General features: G+C 42.9%; 1 protein-coding gene across 3 annotated transcripts in view; it reads right to left on the bottom strand.

Annotated features, from left to right (window-relative positions):
• Window positions 1-21,992, bottom strand: part of EFCAB6 (EF-hand calcium binding domain 6) — a 175,646-nt gene that overhangs the window by 103,084 nt on the left and 50,570 nt on the right. For all 3 annotated transcript variants that reach the window (XM_070755297.1, XM_070755298.1, XM_070755299.1), the window contains exons 15-19: window positions 19,853-20,008; window positions 16,218-16,389; window positions 11,497-11,611; window positions 9,647-9,756; window positions 3,117-3,352 (exon numbers count right to left, since the gene is read on the bottom strand). In XM_070755297.1, the coding sequence (XP_070611398.1) occupies window positions 3,117-3,352; window positions 9,647-9,756; window positions 11,497-11,611; window positions 16,218-16,389; window positions 19,853-20,008 (789 nt within the window). The remainder of the gene's footprint in view (window positions 1-3,116; window positions 3,353-9,646; window positions 9,757-11,496; window positions 11,612-16,217; window positions 16,390-19,852; window positions 20,009-21,992) is intronic.

The following is a 21,992-nucleotide window of genomic DNA, read 5'->3' as shown; positions in this document are numbered from 1 at the left end:
TGTTAAGTTTTGACCAACTCAATCATAATAATAATAATCTCTCTATGAAAAAGGATAACTCTGGAACGGCTCGAGCAATTTCAACCAAATTTGATACACGGATGACCTAATCTCTGGCAACAAATACTGTAGGGGTAAGACGCCCCAAGCACCCCTTAGTGTGTGTGTGTGTATGTGTGTGTTCCAGCATAACTCTGGAAGGCCTGGGTTGTTAGGAGAGAGACATCCTAAAGCACATGGGAGGAAGAAGGGAGAGGGCAGGGATGATGGGCATGGGAGTAGAGGGGAAGAAAGGCCCCGCCCAATGTCTCCCTGTCAGAGGCAGGTGGCGCCCCTGGTGGGTTTGGGGAAAAGTGCCAGGATCGTTGAAAGTGTGGGAAAGAGGAGCGCATGGGGGAGGGGAGGGAGAGGGCAGGGATGATGGGCATGGGAGTAGGGGGAAGAAAGATCCCTCCCAAAGGCCCCCTGTCAGACAAATGCTCCAATGTCTATAAATACCTGGGCAATGCCGGGTTATCAGCTAGTAATACCAATAAAAGGGGAGAAAAGAAGATAATAAGAAAAAATAATAATACTGTACTATAGTCACACTTCATGGGTTAATAGACATAAGGCAACGGTGAGAGAATTAGGTATTCAGCAGAATGATGGCAGCTTGTAAAAAACTATCCCTGTGTCTACCGTAGTTATTTGGGCATACAATTTATTTATTATTTATTATTTATTTTATTTATTAGATTTGTATGCCGCCCCTCTCCGGAGACTCGGAGCAATGCCCCATAGCGCCATCTTGAGGGAACAGGTGGAAACACTTTATGTCCAGGATGTGAGAGGTCTGCAGACACCTTCTGACCCTAGGTATGATATTTTATGGAAGGCAAGCAGCGGCGGGCTGCGAGCCGGAACGCTAAATTGCTCTCACTGCCACGGCTTGTAAGTGCTTGTGGGTCCTATGCGATTTTGCTGCTGCACCTGTGGAGGTAGCCACATCGCGCACGGAGCTGCAGGTGCGCCAGTGTTTCAGCGAGGCTTTTTTGCTTCCACGCATGCTGAAACACGGGTGCACCTGTGGTTCCATGCGCGATTTTACTTCCTCTACAGGTGCAGCAGCAAAATCGCGCTGGCCCTGCAAGAAATTACAAGGTCGCTGCGGCGACGCAATTTAGCGTTCCGGCTCTTAGCCCACCGCTGAAGGCAAGCAGGTTGCAAATGTTCAGTCTTAACTATCCCTTGAGCCCTGCGCCTACTTGTCTGATTGCTGTACCAAACCAGACAGTATAGAAGTACAAATAACAGACTCAATGATTCCTCTATAAAAGTGTGTTAACAGCTCCGTGGGCATATAAGATTAAGAATACAAGAGTTAAAGAGATAAGAAATTTTTTACATAAATGGTATTGCACACCAGCACAACTTGCACACTTCCAGGGGAAAGGTAAAGGTAACTGTTGGCATGGTTGCCAAAAGAAAGGAATTTTTATGCATATGTTCTGGGAGTGCGTTGAAGTTCAGAAACTTTGGAAGGAAGTGCAGAACGAAATATATAAAATGCTAAATATTAACTGGATAATCACAAAAGAAATAGCAATATCAATTAAACAAAGAGAACTAAGAGATTTTAAAGAAATAAAAACTGCAGCACTGGAAAGCACTCAAGCGGTAGTGGTATTAGGTTGGAAAGAGTCTATAAAATGGACATTACAGAACTGGTACTGGTACATGGTGGATCACATTCATTTTGAAATCATGGAAGTAAGATTAAACAATTTTGATGAAAATAAATTGGAGAAGCTGATGGCACGATGGAATAAGGTGAAAGGTTATATGCTGAGTAGAATCTGTGACGAAAATATAAATAATAGAATAGAATAGAATAGAATTTTTATTGGCCAAGTGTGATTGGACACACAAGGAATTTGTCTTGGTGCAGATGCTCTCAACGTACATAAAATAAAATATACATTTGTCAAGAATCATGTGGTACGACACTTAATGATTGTCATAGGGGTCAAATAAGCAATGAAGAAGCAAAATTAATAAAAATCTTAGGATATACGCAACAAGTTACAGTCATGCAGTCAACATGGGAGGAAATGGGTGAGAGGAATGATGAGAAAAACTAGTAGAATAGAAGTGCAGATTTAGTAGAAAGTCTGACAGTGTTGAGGGAATTATTTGTTTAGTAGAGTGATGGCGTTCGGGGAAAAACTGTTCTTGTGTCTAGTTGTCTTGGTGTGCAGTGCTCTGTAGCGACGTTTTGAGGGTAGGAGTTGAAACAATTTGTGTCCAGGATGTGAGGGGTCAATAAATATTTTACCCGCCCTCTTTTTGACTCGTGCAGTATACAGGTCCTCAATGGAAGGCAGATAATAAACTCCAATCACTCTTTTAATAATAACAATGGGCACATGCATTGTGCACCGTTTTATGTTTGTTTTATGTAACTCTGTGGAAAACCAATTATTATTATTATTATTATTATTATTATTATTAATCAGATTTGTATGCCGCCCCTCTCCTCAAACAATTTTAAAAAATATTTTTTTTAAAAAAACAGCTCCGTGGGCAATCTGAACTTCCTGAGTTCACACAGCAATAATATTCATTGTGGTGCATTTTTAATTACGGTTCTAATATTGAGTGTCCATTTCACGTTCTGGGAGATTATAGAACCCCAAAACTTGAAAAACTCTACTGCTGATACCCTACTGTCGAATACAGCAAGAGGTCACAAAATAGAAGGGCTCCTCCCAAAATTCGCTCTCATCTTTACAGTTTTAAGCATGTTCACCTTCCAATTGTTACGACTGCACTACGGGACCAGTTGATCAAACCTTTAATATTAGATTTGTGCCAGTATAATATTGTTTTTACCGTTGTTGTGAGCAGCCCTGAGTCTTCGGAGAGGGGCGGCATACAAATCTAATAAATTATTATTATTATTATTATTATTATTATTATTATTATTATTATTATTATTATTATCCACATGAAGATTCATCACCGACACAAATGAAGCCAGTGACCATTGTATTGCCTGCAAACGTCAGAACGAATTAAGTGATAATGTAACGATAATAGCAAATCGAAATACACCAAATTTCTATTCTTCTTACTTGTAAGATGTGGTCAACCAAGGACGCATGTCTTTAGTCGAATGGGTTTGGAACAACTGAAGGAATTCCGGGTAATTCATGGTGGAGGTCTCATTCATCCCCAAGATACCAAGAAGACGCACGTATTCCTCATCTGTCATGCTGATCATGAAACTGTCCAGCAGGCGTCGGAAGTCAAGCATTGTGATTACACCATCATTGTTTCTATCTATTTTGCGGAAGGCAATGTATGCATCCTAGTAGGGAATATCCAACGGAGTATTAAAATTGATTCAACTTTTCTTTTCCACTCAGAGAAACTATACTACATCATACACCATACTACACTGCTCAAAAAAAAAAAAAAGGGGGAACACAATATAACTCCAAGTAAATCAAACTTCTGTGAAATCAAACTGTCCACTTAGGAAGCAACACGGATTGACAATCAATTCCACACACTGTTGTGCACATTCAACTTTGTACAGAACAAAGTACAGTGATGCCTTGTCTTACAAACTTAATTGGTTCCAGGATGAGGTTCTTAAGGTGAAAAGTTTGTAAGACAAAACAATGTTTCCCATAGGAATCAATGGAAAAGCGATTAATGCGTGCAAGCCCAAAATTCACCCCTTTTTGCCATCCGAAGCACCCGTTTTTGCACTGCTGGGATTCCCCTGAGGCTCCCCTCCATGGGAAACCCCACCTCCGGACTTCTGTGTTTTTGCAGTGCAAAAATGGGTGCTTCGCTGGCAACGGAAGTCCGGAGGTGGGGTTTCCCAGCAAGGGGAAATCGCAGCATCGCAAAAACACCGAAGTCCTGGAGCCAGAGATTGAAACTCATCTTACTGAGCCCACATGGAGTCTGTACTAAAACCATGTAAGACTGTAGAGGGACTGGAGACTGGGAGCAGAGGAGGAAAAGTGATTGTGGATCCACAGAAAGAACTGAGAGTGCCAGCCAGTGGCAGTGGCTGGCACCAAAGATCCCAAGATCCTAGAAAACAATATACTTGGACTTCTCCTTGGTCATTGAACTTTTCTCTCCAGAACTCACTCTTTAGAACTGGTGCTGTGTTGTTGACCTGATGGAATATCATCTTAATTATTTCCTATATTTTTTGCACTCTACAACTTTAGCACTTTATAACTTTAACGATTTTTAATAATTATATGTTATTCTATTAAGATCTTGAGAATAACGTAGTGTTAATTAGTATCCTATTTTAGTGTAATTGATTTTTATATTGTTTTTTAATTGAATCTATATTGAATTTTTAATAATTAATATTTTAGCTAATTTTTAGAAGGGGTTTTAAACTAATGAATTATTGGGGTGGGTATGATGACATGTATGAAATGAATGATTGTTATGGGTGGGCTGGGTGGAACTTTGGTATGGATGAAATAAATGGTATGAATGATTTGATTAGCCTACCTGACACAGGAGAGGCAGGAGGGGAGGGGGCACCGATGTCTGAGGTGGTAGAGGGTCGGAATATTCCAGTCCTGCTGGGGAGAGGCAGATATGGCGGGGGACACAGAGCTAGCCGTTCCAGGGGAACAAGAGATCGTTGCGTAATAACGATCCCTTGTTCCGGCTCTGTGAACCCAATCCTGGGTGCTGGTGATGAGTGTAATTCTGGCCCTGGGCTCAAGCTGCTGCTACTCAATGCCAGGTCGGTGGTAAATAAAGCTCTCCTCATCCGGGATCTGATCCTGGATGAGGAGGCCGACCTGGCATGTGTTACTGAAACCTGGCTGGGCCCAGAGGGAGGAGTCCCTCTCTCTGAAATTTGCCCAGCCGGGTTTCAGATATGGCATCAGCCTCGACCCCAGGGAAGGGGGGGAGGAGTGGCTATTATAGCCAGGGAGAGCCTTGGCTTGCGTAGACTCGTTGCTCCAGAGATTGCGGGCTGCGAGTCCCTCCTGGTGAAGTTGGACTTAGGGGTCCAGGTGGGCTTGTTTCTCACGTACCTGCCTCCCAGCTGCGTGTCACAAGCCCTGCCTGTGCTACTCGAGGAGGTAGCCGGGTTGGCGGTGGGGTTCCCCAGACTTATTGTCTTGGGGGACTTTAACCTGCCGTCGCTCGGTGAAACCTCTGGACTGGCACAGGAGTTCATGGCCACCATGACAGCCATGGACCTGACCCAAGTAGTACAGGGTCCGACTCATGAGGGGGGGCATGCACCCGACATGGTATTCCTCTCTGAGCAACTGAGTAATGGTCTGAGACTAAGGGGCTTAGAAGTGTTGCCTGTGTCATGGTCAGACCATTTTCTACTGCGGCTTGACTTCCTGGCTCCAATCCTTCCCCGCAGGGAGGCGGAACCGATTAAGCTGTTCCGCCCCAGACGCCTGATGGATCCAGAGGGCTTTCAGAAGGCGCTTGGGGTTATTCCAGATACACTCGTACACAGTTCGGCAGAGTCTCTGGCTGAGGCCTGGAACAAGGCTGCAGCGGAGGCTCTTGACCGAATTGCGCCGTTGCGACCTCTCCGCGGCACTAGACTCCGTAGAGCTCCATGGTTCAACGAGGAGCTCCGGGAGTTGAAACGCCAGAAGAGACGTCTAGAGAAGCGATGGAGGAAGAGTAAGTCCGAATGCGATCGAACACTTGTAAGAGCACATGTTAAGACTTACAAAGTGGCGCTCAAGGCGGCAAGATGCGCGTATCATTCCGCCTTGATTGCATCAGCGGAATCCCGCCCGGCCGCTCTGTTTAGGGTGACCCGCTCCCTTCTTAATCAGGGGGGAGTTGGGGAGCCCTTGCAGAGTAGCGCCGAGGATTTTAACACGTTTTTCGCTGATAAAATCGCTCAGATCCGAGCGGACCTCGACTCCAATTGGAATACAGAGTCGACTGACAACGAGTCAGTTGAGGTGACTGGGGCACGTACTTGTCCACCTGTCTGGGAAGAGTTTGATCTGGTGACACCTGATGAAGTGGACAAGGCCATTGGAGCTGTGAGTTCCGCCACCTGTTTACTGGATCCGTGTCCCTCCTGGCTGGTTTCGGCCAGCAGGGAGGTGACACGGAGCTGGGTCCAGGAGATTACCAACGCTTCCTTGGGGAGGGGGTCCTTCCCGGATCCCTACAAGGAGGCACTTGTGCGCCCCCTCCTCAAGAAGCCTTCCCTGGACCCAGCCATTCTCAACAACTATCGACCAGTCTCCAACCTTCCCTTTATGGGGAAGGTTGTTGAGAAGGTGGTGGCGCTCCAGCTCCAGCGGTCCTTGGAAGAAGCCGATTATCTAGGTCCTCAGCAGTCAGGATTCAGGCCCGGCTACAGCACGGAAACTGCTTTGGTCGCGCTGATGGATGATCTCTGGCGGGCCCGGGACAGGGGTTTATCCTCTGTCCTGGTGCTTCTTGACCTCTCAGCGGCTTTCGATACCATCGACCATGGTATCCTTCTGCACCGGCTGGAGGGGTTGGGAGTGGGAGGCACTGTCCTTCAGTGGTTCTCTTCCTACCTCTCTGGCCGGTCGCAGTCGGTGTTAGTGGGGGGTCAGAGGTCGACCTCTAGGTTACTCCCTTGTGGGGTGCCTCAGGGGTCGGTCCTCTCCCCCCTACTATTTAATATCTACATGAAACCGCTGGGTGAGATCATCCAAGGGCATGGGGTGAGGTATCATCAGTATGCAGATGATACCCAGCTCTACATCTCCACCCCTTGTCCAGTCGGCGAAGCAGTGGAAGTGATGTGCCGGTGCTTGGAGGCTGTTGGGGTCTGGATGGGTGTCAACAGACTCAAACTCAACCCGGATAAGACGAAGTGGCTGTGGGTTTTGCCTCCCAAGGACAATTCCATCTGTCCATCCATCACCCTGGGGGGGGAGTCACTAACCCCCTCAGAGAGGGTCCGCAACTTGGGCGTCCTCCTCGATCCACAGCTCACATTAGAGAAACATCTTTCAGCTGTGGCGAGGGGGGCGTTTGCCCAGGTTCGTCTGGTGCACCAGTTGCGGCCCTATTTGGACCGGGAGTCACTGCTCACAGTCACTCATGCCCTCATCACCTCGAGGCTCGACTACTGTAACGCTCTCTACATGGGGCTACCTTTGAAAAGTGTTCGGAAACTTCAGATCGTGCAGAATGCAGCTGCGAGAGCTATCATGGGCTTTCCTAAATTTGCCCATGTCACACCAACACTCCGCAGTCTGCATTGGTTGCCGATCAGTTTCCGGTCACAATTCAAAGTGTTGGTTATGACCTATAAAGCCCTTCATGGCACCGGACCAGAATATCTCCGGGACCGCCTTCTGCCGCACGAATCCCAGCGACCAGTTAGGTCCCACAGAGTTGGCCTTCTCCGGGTCCCGTCAACTAAACAATGTCGTTTGGCGGGACCCAGGGGAAGAGCCTTCTCTGTGGCGGCCCCGACCCTTTGGAATCAACTCCCCCCAGATATCAGAGTTGCCCCCACCCTCCTAGCCTTTCGTAAGCTCCTTAAAACCCACCTCTGTCGTCAGGCATGGGGGAATTGACATGTTCCTTCCCCCTAGGCTTATAAAATTTGTGTATGGTATGCTAGTGTGTATGATTGGTTTTTAACTTGTGGTGTTCTTAAAATTAATTTAATATTGGATTTGTCTTGTATTGCTGTTGCTGTGAGCCGCCCCGAGTCTGCGGAGAGGGGCGGCATACAAATCTGATTAAACTAAACTAAACTAAACTAAACCCCACCTCCAGACCTCTGTGTTTTTGCAATGCTGCGATTTCACTGAGGCTCCCCTCGCTGGGAAACCCCACCTCCGGACTTCCGTTGCCAGCGAAGCACCCATTTTTGCGTTGCTGGGATTCCCCTGCTAGGATTCCCCTGCAGCATCACAAAACACGGAAGTCCGGAGGTGGGGTTTCCCATGGAGGGGAGCCTCAGGGGAATCACAGCAGCGCAAAAACATGTGCTTCGCTGGCAACGGAAGTCCGAAGGCGGGGCATCCCAGTGGCAGTAGTGGGTTTGTAAGGTGAAAATAGTTTGTAAGAAGAGGCAAAAAAATCTTAGACCCCGGGTTTGTATCTCAAAACGTTTGTATGACGAGGGGTTTGTAAGACGAGGTATCACTGTATTCCATGAGAATATTTCATTCATTCAGATCTAGGATGTGTTGAGTGTTCCCTTTATTTTTTTGAGCAGTGTATATACCAGTGATGGCGAATCCTTTTTGGTTTGCATACCAAAAGGGGTGTGTGGGTGTGCTAGCATGCGTGCATGTGCCCATATCCTTTCCTTCCTCCCCCAGGCAAAGGGACTTGAGACAGATGACACAATTGACCTCTCCTCCAGGCTCAGACTGGTCATTACCGAGTTGTCGAAGCGTGGAACTCATTACCGGACTCCATAGTGTCATCCCCAAACCCCCAACACTTTACCCTTAGATTATCTACGGTTGACCTATCCAGATTCCTAAGAGGTCAGTAAGGGGCGAGTACAAGTGCACTAGAGTGCCTTCCGTCTCCTGTCCTATTGCTCTATTCCTATATCTCTTCTTCTATTCTTTCATTGATATGTTCTATTACTTTATCTTCTTTTCTATTCTTTCTTAGATCTATTTTACTATGAGTATCTCCTCTATAACCTTCATCATGTACTTTACTATGTGTATATAGATATATTCCGACTAAAACCCTCATTGTGTATTGGACTAAATAAATAAATAAATAAAATAAATAAATAAATACATCTATTTAGCTACCCATATCACAGCAGTGACTCTGGACTATCAGAATGGTATATACCAGTGATGGCAAATCTTTTTTTGGTTCACGTGCCAAAAGATGCTATCATGCATAAGAACCTAAGAACCTAAGAAGAGCCATGCTGAATCAGTCCAAAGCCCATCGAGTCCAGCATTCTGTGTCACACAATGGACCACCAATTGTCCATGGGGATCTTGAGCAGAAAGAGAAGGCAAGACCCTCCCTTTCCCTTGACCCCCAACAAGTGGTACTCAAGGGAATCCTGCCTGCAGGAGGAGTCAAATGTGTCATCTGTCTCAAGTCCCTTTGTACCCACAAGAGATCTAAATCCAGCCCACCTTGAATTCCATTGATTCTGATCTACTGACAATTTGCTTTGACTATTAGTAGTTCAGATTCTTGAAGAGAACATGAGCTTACCAGAAACCTTTATATTCATTCTAAACCAGTGGTTCTCAACCTTTCTAATGCCACAACCCCCTAATACAATTCCTCATGTTGTGGTGACCCCCAACCATAAGTCTAGCACCAATTTTTCCCAACAGAGTTTTAAGCTGATTGGCAGGAATGTCAGAGGGACACCACCACTGTAAATGCCTGATTGGTCAGATTGTAAAAATATGTTCCAAGGCACCAAAAATAGGTTTAGTTCTTAACACCATGGGAAATTTGTCTTTTCTCATGGTCTTAGGCGACCCCTGTGAAACTATAGTTCAGTCCCCAAAGGGGTCCCAACCCCCAGGTTGAGAATCACTGTTCTAAGCAGTCTGATTTTCCTGTCTTCGACAACAAATAATCAATCAACCAAAACAAAATTAATAATCATGAGAAATGTGAATGTAATTACCCCATATTCTTCTGCAAGCTTGTCACTATACTGGCTGAGACATTCTTCAGCAGTCATAAAATGGCTTTTGATAGCTTGGCGATTTGAACAGGCCCCACCCAATCTGGAATCTGAAATAATTATATCAACACCAAGCCATGTTATCCTTTGCAATGACATAGATTTGAATAATTGACATTAGTACTGTAGTACATATTGATCAGCATGTTGATCCATACATAGCAATAGTTCAGGTCCCTACATAGCAATGCAACTCATTAGATCAGGGGTCCCCAAACTTTTTACACATGGGGCCAGTTCACTGTCCCTCGGACTGTTGGAGGGCCGGACTATAAAAAAAACCCCTATGAACAAATTCCTATGCACACTGCACTTTTTGAAGGGACATTAAGGAGAAAATTTAATTAAAAGAAAATGAATGTAACTGGATGACAAAATTAGGAAAAAAAACGTTTGCAACTTTTTTGATGATTGATATTAGTTACTAACAAAATACTGCATTTTATTCATGGAAAATTAGATGGTACACTGTGTTGTTTGAATGTATGTTGAGAGAAAAATTTTAAAAAAATTACACCCCCTCCAAAACAGTCCTTCCTTCCTCTGTCCCTCCATTCATTTCATTCTTCCTTCCTTCCTTCCTTGTTCCTTCCATTTCTCCTTCCTTCCTTCCCTCCTTCCTTCCTCTCCTCCTTCCCTCCCTCTCTTTCCCTTTTCTTTCTTTCTCTCTCTTTTCCCTGTGCTCTTGTCACTCACCAGCGGGCCAGATAAATGGCCTCAGTAGGCCGCATGTGGCCCGCGGGCCGTAGTTTGGTGACCACTGCATTAGATGGACCCATTATTTTCTTTAATCCAATCTTAGAAACATAGAAACATAGAAGACTGACGGCAGAAAAAGACCTCATGGTCCATCTAGTCTGCCCTTATACTATTTCCTGTATTTTATCTTACAATGGATATATGTTTATCCCAGGCATGTTTCAATTCGGTTACTGTGGATTTACCAACCACGTCTGCTGGAAGTTTGTTCCAAGCACCTACTACTCTTTCAGTAAAATAATATTTTCTCATGTTGCCTTTGATCTTTCCCCCAACTAACTTCAGATTGTGTCCCCTTGTTCTTGTGTTCACTTTCCTATTAAAAACACTTCCCTCCTGAACCTTATTTAACCCTTTAACATATTTAAATGTTTCAATCATGTCCCCCCTTTTCCTTCTGTCTTCCAGACTATACAGATTGAGTTCATTAAATCTTTCCTGATCCGTTTTATACTTAAGACCTTCCACCATTCTTGTAGCCTGTCTTTGGACTTTCTCAACTTCTGCAACTTTAAGGCATGTGGACTTCAACTCCAAGAATTTTTTCCCAGCCGATATGTTAAAGCTGCAGAGGTTTTGTGTTAGGCAAAGAAATCACTGACCTACACTATATTTTTGGGGAGGGGGGATTATCCAAAAAAGTTATTATATTCTTTTCACCCAATTTCGGTAATATCCTGCTTGTATATTGGACTGCGTGAAAGGAAATTTTGACAGGGTATTCCTGTCTCCATTTAGTTATAAATGTTGAGACTTTGCGTAGCATAGTTTTTATTTCCAATATATGCCGCCTTGATCATATTTCATCCAGTAAATGTATAAAATCGGATTTGGTATCTTTTCATTTTTTTAATTAGAGCTATCAACTTTAGAAACAGTGATGGGCTTCTCTGGAATTTGACAATTGCATTACATATTTGGTCAGGTTTTATCACAAAATAGTTAAGTTCCCCTGAATTTAAAAAGCCAGGATGTACATGCAATACCTGTATCTCAGAATCAATATATTATTTAGCAATCTATTTGCTCACCTTCAAATATTGCTATAAAATCAAGGTAACTCAAGCCTCCAGCTGGGTATCCTATTTTTTCAGTTAATAGATTAAAATGATCATCACTCATTGGCATCTCAATATCCTCCAGTAACTGTCAGAGAGAGAAAAGGTGACCAGATTAAAACAGTGTAGGATACAAACACTTGTAATGTTTGTATCCTACACTGGTATCAACACCTACCATAAAAAAATATTTATTTATTTATTTTGTCCCATACACAATGAGGGTTTTAGTGGGTATATATCTATATCAGTGTTTCCCAACCGGTGTGCCGCGGCACACTAGTGTGCCGCGAGACACAGCCAGGTGTGCCACGGAGCTCCTAGGGAAGCTCCAGCTGGGCGGGGCGCTGCCGGTGCCGGGGCGGGCTTTCCCGAAACGGACGGAGAATGCCCTCTCTCGCAGCCCCCTGGCTGGGAGCGCTTTCGCTGCGAGAGAGGGCTTTCTCCGTCCGTTTCGGGAATGCCCGCCCCGCCCCTCTCTCGCGCGCACCGCTCCCCTTTTCTCTCAGCCCTCCCTGGCTTCGCTTCTCAATCCCTCCCTCCTTCTGTCTTTCCTTCCCCTCAGCTGTTCTGTCTGGGGGTCTCCCGCTCTTCCCTTCCCCGCCTCCCAGGCTTTGCCTTCACCACCCCCACCCCCTTTTGGGTTGGCAAGGAGTCCTTTGCCGCATCCTGCAGTTCGCACTCGGCTCGAGGCCGCTTTCGCTGGCTGCGCTCTTTCTTTCTCTCTCTCTCTCTCCCGTGAGGCGGGGGAAGGAAAAAAACAAACAAACAAAAACTTTTTGCAGCGGGCCCGCGTGCGCGCTCGTGCCCGCGCTCGTCCCTTCAGCAGCGAGGGAGGGAAGTCAGAGGGCGAGGGAGCGAGCGAGCGCTCTTGTCCTCGGTGCCCTCTGCAGCCTGCCTTCCTTCTTCTTTGCCGCCGCTGAGGGACGGAGAGAAGGATAGAAAGGAAAGAGGGAGGGAGAGATAGAAAGGAAAGAGGGAGGGAGGAAAGAGGGAGGGAGAGATACAATGGAAAGAGGGAGGGAGAGATAGAAAGAAAATAGATAGAAAGGAAAGAGGGAGGGAGGAAAGAGGGAGGGAGAGATAGAAAGGAAAGAGGGAAGGAGAGATACAATGGAAAGAGGGAGGGAGGAAAGAGGGAGGGAGAAATAGAGTGAAATGGAGGAAGAGATATTTTTTTGTCCAAACTTTTCTTTAGCCCCCCCGTGCCCCCCCGCCCGAGAGAGAGAGAAAGAGAGACATAGCAAGAGAGAGAGAAAAAAAGAAAGAAAGAGATAGCAAGAGAGAGAGAGAGAAAGAGATAGCAAGAGAGAGAGATAGCAAGAGAGACAGAGAGAGAGACAGAGAAAGAGAGAAAGATAGAGAGTGAGAAAGAGAGATAGCAAGAGACACAGAAAGAGAGAGAAAGAGAGATAGCAAGAGAGATAGCAAGAGAGAGAAAGAGAGACAGAGAGAGAGAGAAAGAAAGAGATAGCAAGAGAGACAGAGAAAGAGAGAGAGACAGAGAGAAAGAGATAGCAAGAGAGACAGAGAGAGAGACAGAGAAAGAGAGAGAGATAGAGAGAGAGAAAGAAAGAGACATAGCAAGAGAGACAGAGAAAGAGAGAGAATGAAAGAGAGATAGCAAGAGAGGCAGAGAGAGAGAAAGGGAGAGAGAAAGACATAGAGGGAGGGAAGGAGGGAGAGAGAAAGAGCAAAAAAGAGAGGAAGAAAGAAAGAGGGATGGAGAGAGAGAAAGAAGGGAAGGAAGGAAGAGAGAGAAAGAGGGAGGGAGAAATAGAGTGAAATGGAGGAAGAGATTTTTTTTTTGTCCAAACTTTTCTTTAGCGGGCCCCCCCCGTCCCCCCGTTCAGTGTTCCCCAGGATTTTGAAAATATGAATAATGTGCCGCGGCTCAAAAAAGGTTGGGAAACACTGATCTATATACGCATAGTAAAATACATGATGAAGGTTATAGAGGAGATACTCATAGTAAAATATATCTAAGAAATAATAGAAAAGATATAGTAATAGAACATATCAATGAAAGAATAGAAGAACAGATATAGGATTAAAAGAAAGGTATAGGAGATATAGGAGAACAATAGGACAGGGGACGGAAGGCACTCTAGTGCACTTGTACTCGTCCCTTACTGACCTCTTGGGAATCTGGATAGGTCATAATCTAGGGGTAAAGTGTTGGGGGTTTGGGGATGACACTATGGAGTCCGGTAATGAGTTCCACGCTTTGACAACTCAGTTACTGAAGTCATATTTTTTACAGTCAAGTTTGGAGCGGTTAATGTTAAGTTTAAATCTGTTGTCTGCTCTTGTGTTGTTGTCATATGTTGCAGCATATGATCTTGTGGGCAATACTTAGATCTTATTTAAGGCGTCTTAGTTCTAAACTTTCTAGGCCCAGGATTGAAAGTCTAGTCTCACAGGGTCTTCTGTTTCGAGTGGAGGAGTGAAGGGCTCTTCTGGTGAAGTATCTTTGGATATTTTCAAGGGTGTTAATGTCTGAGATGCGATATGGTTTCCAAACTGATGAGCTGTATTCGAGGATGGGTCTGGTAAAAGTTTTGTAAGCTCTGGTAACTAGTGTGAGATTGCCAGAGCAGAAGCTATGTAGGATTAGGTTTACAACTCTTGAAGCCTTCTTGGCTATATTGTTGCAGTGGTCTTTGGCACTTAAATCTTTTGTTATTAATATACCAAGGTCTTTAACCGAGTGGGGATTATCTGTGATAATTTGGTTATTCAGTTCGTATTTGGAGTTCTGATTCTTCTTCCCAATGTGTAGGACAGAGCATTTGCTAGTTGAGATTTGGAGTTGCCATGTGTTAAACCACTCAGAAACAGCGTCAAGGTATTTTTGGAGAGTAGTTGCGTTACCGGTGGTATCTACTCCCTTGAACTGAATTCAAAATAGACAAACGCCCATCATCTAAACGAATAAAATTTCATTTCAAGAAAGAGCCATTGATACTTCAAAATGCACAAAATCCCCATTGTTTAGCAAATTTGCAGTAATGTAGTTTGGTTTTGGTTTTGGTTTTGAAAATACAGTATAAAATTTTAAGAAACTGCTAGTTAACAATACAGTAACAGAACTGAATTCAGTCTGTAATTCTCTCCACTTAATAATTCCAAGTCTCCCCACCTTTTCTAATTTGAGCGTGTTCTTTTGTGTTTGTACAGTATTTTTTTTTTAGTCCTTTTGTAATAGCTTCAGTGGTAATTGTTCTTGCAATTCTATTTCATTTTACTGATGTACCACTGGAGGGAAAAAAAAGAAACATTGAATGGCTGACTGGCTTAAAAACATGAAAAAAAGTGAGAATGTGCTAATTAACAAATTATCACTCTTCAAGAGATTTTGAAAGCCTTTAAAAAGAGATTAGCAGCTTTGTATTTTGGTATAGCTTTTGCTATCAGATCGAATGTTTAATTTTAGAGCTACAAGAGCGGAGAAATGAGAAATAAACATTCATTTCCTTGTGGTGTATTGTTGAGTTAATCCAAAAGAAGCAGAGTTGTGGGGATGGCACAATGTCTGTCTGGAACCCATACCACATCTCGGACATCAACACCCTTGAAAACGTCCAAAGATATTTCACCGGAAGAGCTCTTCACTCCTCCACTCGAAACAGAATACCCTACAAAAATAGACTAACAATCCTGGGTCTAGAAAGCTTAGAACTACGGCGTCTAAAACACGATTTAAGTATTGCCCACAAGATCATATGCTGCAACGTCCTGCCTGTCGGCGACTACTTCAGCTTCAACCACAACAACACAAGAGCACACAAAAGATTTAAACTTAATATTAACCGCTCCAAACTTGACTGTAAAAAATATGACTTTAACAATCGAGTTGTCAAAGCGTGGAACTCATTACCGGACTCAATAGTGTCAACCCCTAACCCCCAACATTTCTCACTTAGACTATCCATTGGACTATCCACGATTGACCTCTCCAGGTTTCTAAGAGGTCAGTAAGGGGCGTACATAAGTGCACTAGTGTGCCTTTCGTCCCCTGTCCAATTGTCTTTCCTTTATCTCATATATCATATATATATTCTTCCTTTCATATATCTTTTCTATTTTTACATATTATCTTTATATATTTTACTTCATGTCTATTCTCTTCCATATGTATTGTGTATTGGACAAATTTATTTTTTATATTTATTTGTTTGTTTGTTTATTTGTTTGTTTGTTTATTTATTTACTTTGTCCAATACATAATACACATTGAAGAGAAAGATATGTAATAACGTAAGTAAAGAAAAGAATAGAAGATAAGATATAAAAGTATAGGTGAACATATTTGAAAGGAAGAAAAGATAAATGAGATAAGGAGAGACAATTGGACAGGGGACGGAACAATGGAATTCCGACACATAATCCCATTTCACGTCTATTGTTGCAACTTCATGGATAAGACCTGATTGATTTCTGAAATATACCCATGAGTTAAACGTGACAAAGCCCAATCTTCCAAATGAAGTAGGTAACAAAAAATGTAAGCAGTGCTATGTGGGAGGATGGAAATTATGAAATATAAAGGCCCCGTAAACTGTTTACAGACTTTTCGTAAGACCAAGATATAATGAGCGCCCCAAGCGGTGAAACCATCAAGAGGAAAGACAAAAGACAAAGTTGGTTTGAATGAGCAAGAGTCAATTAAAACAAAATAAGATTCTACTTACCTTGCGGAAACCATTTTTACTCAGCTTCCCGCCAGCTTGCTTGTTAAACGCAAGGAAGGCATCCCTCATGCCCATATCCTGATGCAAGATGCCATCCTTCAGCCTTTCGAGGACCTCATCAACACTTCTGTGTCTGGCTTGTCTGTAGAGGTGGTCTTCAATTTGCTTTATTCTAAAATTAGAAGAGTGGTTATTATTTATTATTATTATTATTATTATTTATTAGATTTGTATGCCGCCACTCTCCGTAGACTTGGGGCGGCTCACAACAGTAATACAGTGTTCCCTCGATTTTCGCGGGGGATGCGTTCCGAGACCGCCCGCGAAAGTCGAATTTCCACTAAGTAGAGATGCGGAAGTAAATACACTATTTTTGGCTATGAACAGTATCACAAGCCTTCCCTTAACACTTTAAACCCCTAAATTACCATTTTCCTTTCCCTTAGGAAACATTCAGATTATTACTCACCATGATTATTTATTAAAGTTTATTTAAAAAAATATTTATTAAAGGCAGACAAAAGTTTGACGATGACATATGACGTCATCGGGTGGGAAAAACCATGGTATAGGGAAAAACCCCGCAAAATATTTTTTAATTAATATTTTTGAAAAACCGTGGTAGACTTTCCACGAAGTTTGAACCCATGAAAATCAAGGGAACACTGTATAAGCAAATCTAACAATTAAAAATTGCTAAAAAACCCTTATTAAAAAGAAACATACATACAAACATACCATGCATAAACTGCAGAGGCCTGGGGGAGATATCTCAGTTCCCCCATGCCTGGTGGCAAAGGTGGGTTTTAAGAAGTTTACGAAAGGCAAGGAGGGTGGGGGCAGTTCTAATTTCCGGGGGGAGCTGGTTCCAGAGGGTCGGGGCCGCCACAGAGAAGGCTCTTCCCCTGGGTCCCGCCAGACGACATTGTTTAGTCGACGGGACCCGGAGAAGGCCAACTCTGTGGGACCTAACTGGACGCTGGGATTCGTGCGGCAGAAGGCGGTCCCGGAGATATTTTGGCCCGATGCCCGGGGTATCTGCACGGTATGGCCCAAAGAATCAGGATGATGGCTGTGATGGAGTGATTGAAACTCCGTCCATGCTTTATGTGCATTAGGGTAAGAAGATTTAACTCTTGCCACAACTAGACAAGGGGTGGGGTGATGTTGTGCTTGTTATGCTCTCAGTCTCTCTCCCAAGGCAGTTCATGATGAAAATTGGACAGGGAATTAAGGGAAGGAAGGAAACGTAGGATATGACTGAACATATCCACTAGGAACCAGGATAGATGAAGACATCACATGCAGTACTTACCTGCACCAATGGGCTGCTGCCCCCACAGGGCAAGGGCGCAGTGGGGATAGTAAGTTTATGCACTATTTATTGAATACTTAAGTTTTTTTAAAAAAATTATCCTCTAGTGCTTTATTATGATCTTTAATTACTTTTAAAATAGGAAATAATTAAATAGTATGTTTACCTATAATAAACTCATCACCTCGAGGCTCGACTACTGTAACGCACTCTACATGGGGCTACCTTTGAAAAGTGTTCGGAAACTTCAGATCGTGCAGAATGCAGCTGCGAGAGCAATCATGGGCTTCCCAAGGCATGCCCATGTTACTCCAACACTACGCAGTCTGAATTGGTTGCTGATTAGTTTCCGGTCACAATTCAAAGTGTTGGTTATGACTTATAAAGCCCTTCATGGCACCGGACCAGAATATCTCCGGGACCGCCTTCTGCCGCACGAATCCCAGCGACCGGTTAGGTCCCACAGAGTCGGCCTTCTTCGGGTCCCGTCGACTAAACAATGTCGTCTGGCGGGACCCAGAGGAAGAGCCTTCTCTGTGGTGGCTCTGACCCTCTGGAACCAGCTCCCCCCTGAGATTAGGATTGCCCCCACCCTCCCTGCCTTTTGTAAACTCCTTAAAACCCACCTCTGCCATCAGGCATGGGGGAACTAAAACATCTCCCCCTTGCCCATGTTGTTTTGCTGTTTGATTGATTGTGTGCTTGTTTTTTATATATATTGGGATTGTTTTATGAATTTCTTAACTTAAAATTGTAATTGGATTGGTGGGCATTGGATTTTGTCACTATGTACTGTTTTTACTATTGTTGTGAGCCGCCCCGAGTCTGCAGAGAGGGGCGACATATAAATCCAATAAATCTAAATCTAACTCTATAATAATAATAATAATAATAATAATAATAATAATAATATAATAATAATAATTATTATTATTATTATTACAACAGTAATACAAAATACAAATCCAATGTTAAAAGCAAAAACAGTTTTAAAAGCCTTAATTAAAACCAATCATACAAACCAAACAAACCATACATAAAACGGAGCAGCCGAGGGGAATCAATTTTCCCATGCCTGGCGACAAAGGTGGGTTTTTAAGAGTTTGCGAAAGGCAAGGAGGGTAGGGGCATTCCTAATATCCGGGGGAGGGGAGTTAATTCCAGAGGGTCGGGGCCGCCACAGAGAAGGCTCTTCCCCTGGGTCCCATTTTAATAAACGCTTTAATCATTTTAATCATTATCTAGAATTGAACTTTTATAGCAATTAAAGAAAATTGAGCTACTTGCCTAATCTGTTATCATTGTGAGTTCAGTACAAAACCTTAAAATGTTACTGTGCTCCTCCACAAATAATGCTGTCTATCATTTGTCCTTTTTGTGGCTATTCAAATAATGTGACTTAATCAACTAAAAAAGACTCCAAGTACCTATTTGAAAACTTATCTTGGTCAGCAAGCCACTCCTACCCAGTCACATGACCTTTTAGCCACCCCAGTCACATGGTTGTCAAGCCATTCTCACCTGGTCACATGGCTAGCAAGCCATTCCTAACCGGTCACATGACCATCAAGCCACACCCACAAAATAAGCCATGCCCAGAGCTTATTTTAGTAAAATATATCTCCTATACCTTTCTTCTATTCCTATATCTCTTCTTCTATTCTTTCATTGATATGTTTTATTACTATATCTTCTTTTCTATCCTTTCTTAGATATATTTTACTAGGAGTATCTCCTCTATAACCTTCATCATGTATTTTATTATGTATGTATATATATATATACAATATACCAGGGTGATCCGACATAAAATATATATGTATGTATGTATGTATGTATGTATGTGTATGTGTGTGTGTGTGTTTTCGTAGATTTTCACGGGTATATGTATGTAGATTGTTCTGAGTTCGGGTTTTACCCCGTGTAATATTAGGCAAAACCCGAACTCAGAACAATCTACATATATGTATATATGTCCCGTGTAGGATTTGGAAATTTCTGGCGACGTTTCGACGAGGTCCCACTCGTCATCTTCAGGCTGGTGTTTCTGTCCTTCTTCTCAGGCGAACACTGCGAGACCTGAGCTGCCTTCCCTCTATAAATACTGGTGGCTGGGTGTGGTTTGATGGCTCAGCAATTGCCTGCTGTGTAGAAACTTCCTGGTGAGTCAGTGGGGTAACAATACATATATATATACCCACTAAAACTCTCATTGTGTATTGGACAAAATAAATAAATGAATGAATGAATGAATGGATGGATGGATGGATAAACAAACAAACAAACAAACAAACAAATAAATAAAATCAAGATGGGCTACCTCTCTGGAAGATCCATTGGCTTCTTTTCCTCTGCCTGCTGAGTTTCTCTGGGGATAGCTGTTAATTCCTTTGGCAAATCGGCCACTCCTAAACTGTGCAAGAGCATCCTGTAGAGAACTCCTTCTGTAGTATCATCTTGGTATTTCTGGTACAGCCTGCACATCACCAACGCAAAATAATTATGATCATCGTTTCCCTTGATAAACAAAACGTCTCATAAATATAAACCCCTCCATTCCTTTATATCCTTAACTGATTTAATGAACTCAATCTGTTTAGTCTGGAGGTCAGAAGGGAAAATGGGGGGACATGATCAAAACATTTAAATATGTTAAAGGGTTAAATAAGGTTCAGGAGTGAGTTGTTTTTAGTAGGAAAGTCAACAAAAGAACAAGGGGGCACAATCTGAGGTTAGTTGGGGGGGAAGATCAGAAGCAACGTGAGAAAATATTATTTTACTGAAAGAGTAGTAGATGCTTGGAACAAACTTCCAGCAGACAAGATTGGTAAATCCATAGTAACTAAATTTAAACATGCCGGGATAAAAATATATCCATCCTAAGATAAAATGCAGGAAATAGTATAAGGGCAGGCTAGATGGACCATGAGGTCTTTTCCTGCCGTCAATCTTCTATGTTTCTATGTTTCTATCTGATATTTCTTTGTCCCAAAAGAATTCTTATATGGTTGTGCTGTTGATCAACTAAAATTTCACTGGTGATAAAGAACAAAGAGATACCATTCACATGGTAAAACATCTTAAATTATTTCCTTCGCTGTTTCAAGAACTAGCTTTCTGCAGGGTTTTCTTGGGTTACATTTTTTTGAACTGAATAGTCCAGTGAACTATGTTAAACAATTAATAAATCGAATAAGTATTTTTTTAAAAAAAATCAAGAGCAGGGTTTTTTTTAAAAAAAACACCTCCCAAAAACAATTGCTGAGTATTCTTTTCACAGCAAAGCAGATATATTTGGCTCAAATGTAAGAATAACCAATAAATAACCACTGAATGTTGATGATTTTTTAATTACTGCAGTTCTATGTGCTGTATCAGGAAATAACTTTTCATTGAAGGGGGGGGGGAACCCTGTAAATTGCCACATTTAAAACATATTAAAGGGAGGATGGGACGGAACATCTACTGACCGGACTGCCCATTTAGGTTTCAGTTGATGTGAATATACAATCTGAAGTTAGTTGGGGGAAAGATCAAAAGCAACATGAGAAAATATTATTTTACTGAAAGAGTAGTAGATCCTTGAAACAAACTTCCAGCAGATGTGGTTGGTAAATCCACAGTAACTGAATTTAAACATGCCTGGGATAAACATATATCCACTGTAAGATAAAATACAGGAAATAGTATAAGGGCAGACTAGATGGACCTTGAGGTCTTTTTCTGCTGTCAGTCTTCTATGTTTCTATACAGCATAAAGGGAAAGTAGATTCAAAGATGAATACAATCTGCAGAATTACATGCAATGCGACATCTTTAATCTCATTACTCCTTTTCATTCTGAATATCACTTGCCAAATAACCATCTGCAACACATATGCCAGTCACCCAAGTCTCAGCAGCAAAAAAAATAATAATGCCATATGCCCCGAAGAGGTGCTGCAGGAGCCAATTAAGGCCAAACTGTTATGTGCTGCAAACCAGAAAGCAGAAGCCTTAACTGCTTGACCTACATCTCCTGATTACAAAACCTGCAAGAGTCTTCTTGCCTTCTATTTTCAGAATGCTTAGAAGTCATGTCAACTTGACTTCTGTTAACAACGGAGCCAGAATCGCTCAGCAGATCTGTGTTTGTGAAGGAACAGTGCCATCCTCTGTTCCCTGCCATAATTAGGTGAATTTGGAGAAGTGTCTCTCACCACTGCTGAGCGGGGCTCTCCCTATTCCTTGACCTCCGGTCTCTGACCTCTGTTTCTAATCATTGATTCCAAGGGAATAGAATGGAATGGAACAGGAGAGGGGAATAGAATAGAATGGAATGGAACAGGGAAAGGGGAATAGAATAGAATGGAATGGAACAGGGAAAGAGGAACAGAATAGAATAGAATGGAACAGGGAAAGGGGAATAGAATAGAGTAGAATGGAACAGGGAAAGGGGAATAGAATAGAATGGAATGGAA

This window comes from Erythrolamprus reginae, chromosome 6, assembly GCF_031021105.1.
Source record: "Erythrolamprus reginae isolate rEryReg1 chromosome 6, rEryReg1.hap1, whole genome shotgun sequence".
NCBI lineage: Eukaryota > Metazoa > Chordata > Lepidosauria > Squamata > Dipsadidae > Erythrolamprus > Erythrolamprus reginae.
This window is presented reverse-complemented; position numbering and strand designations above follow the sequence as displayed.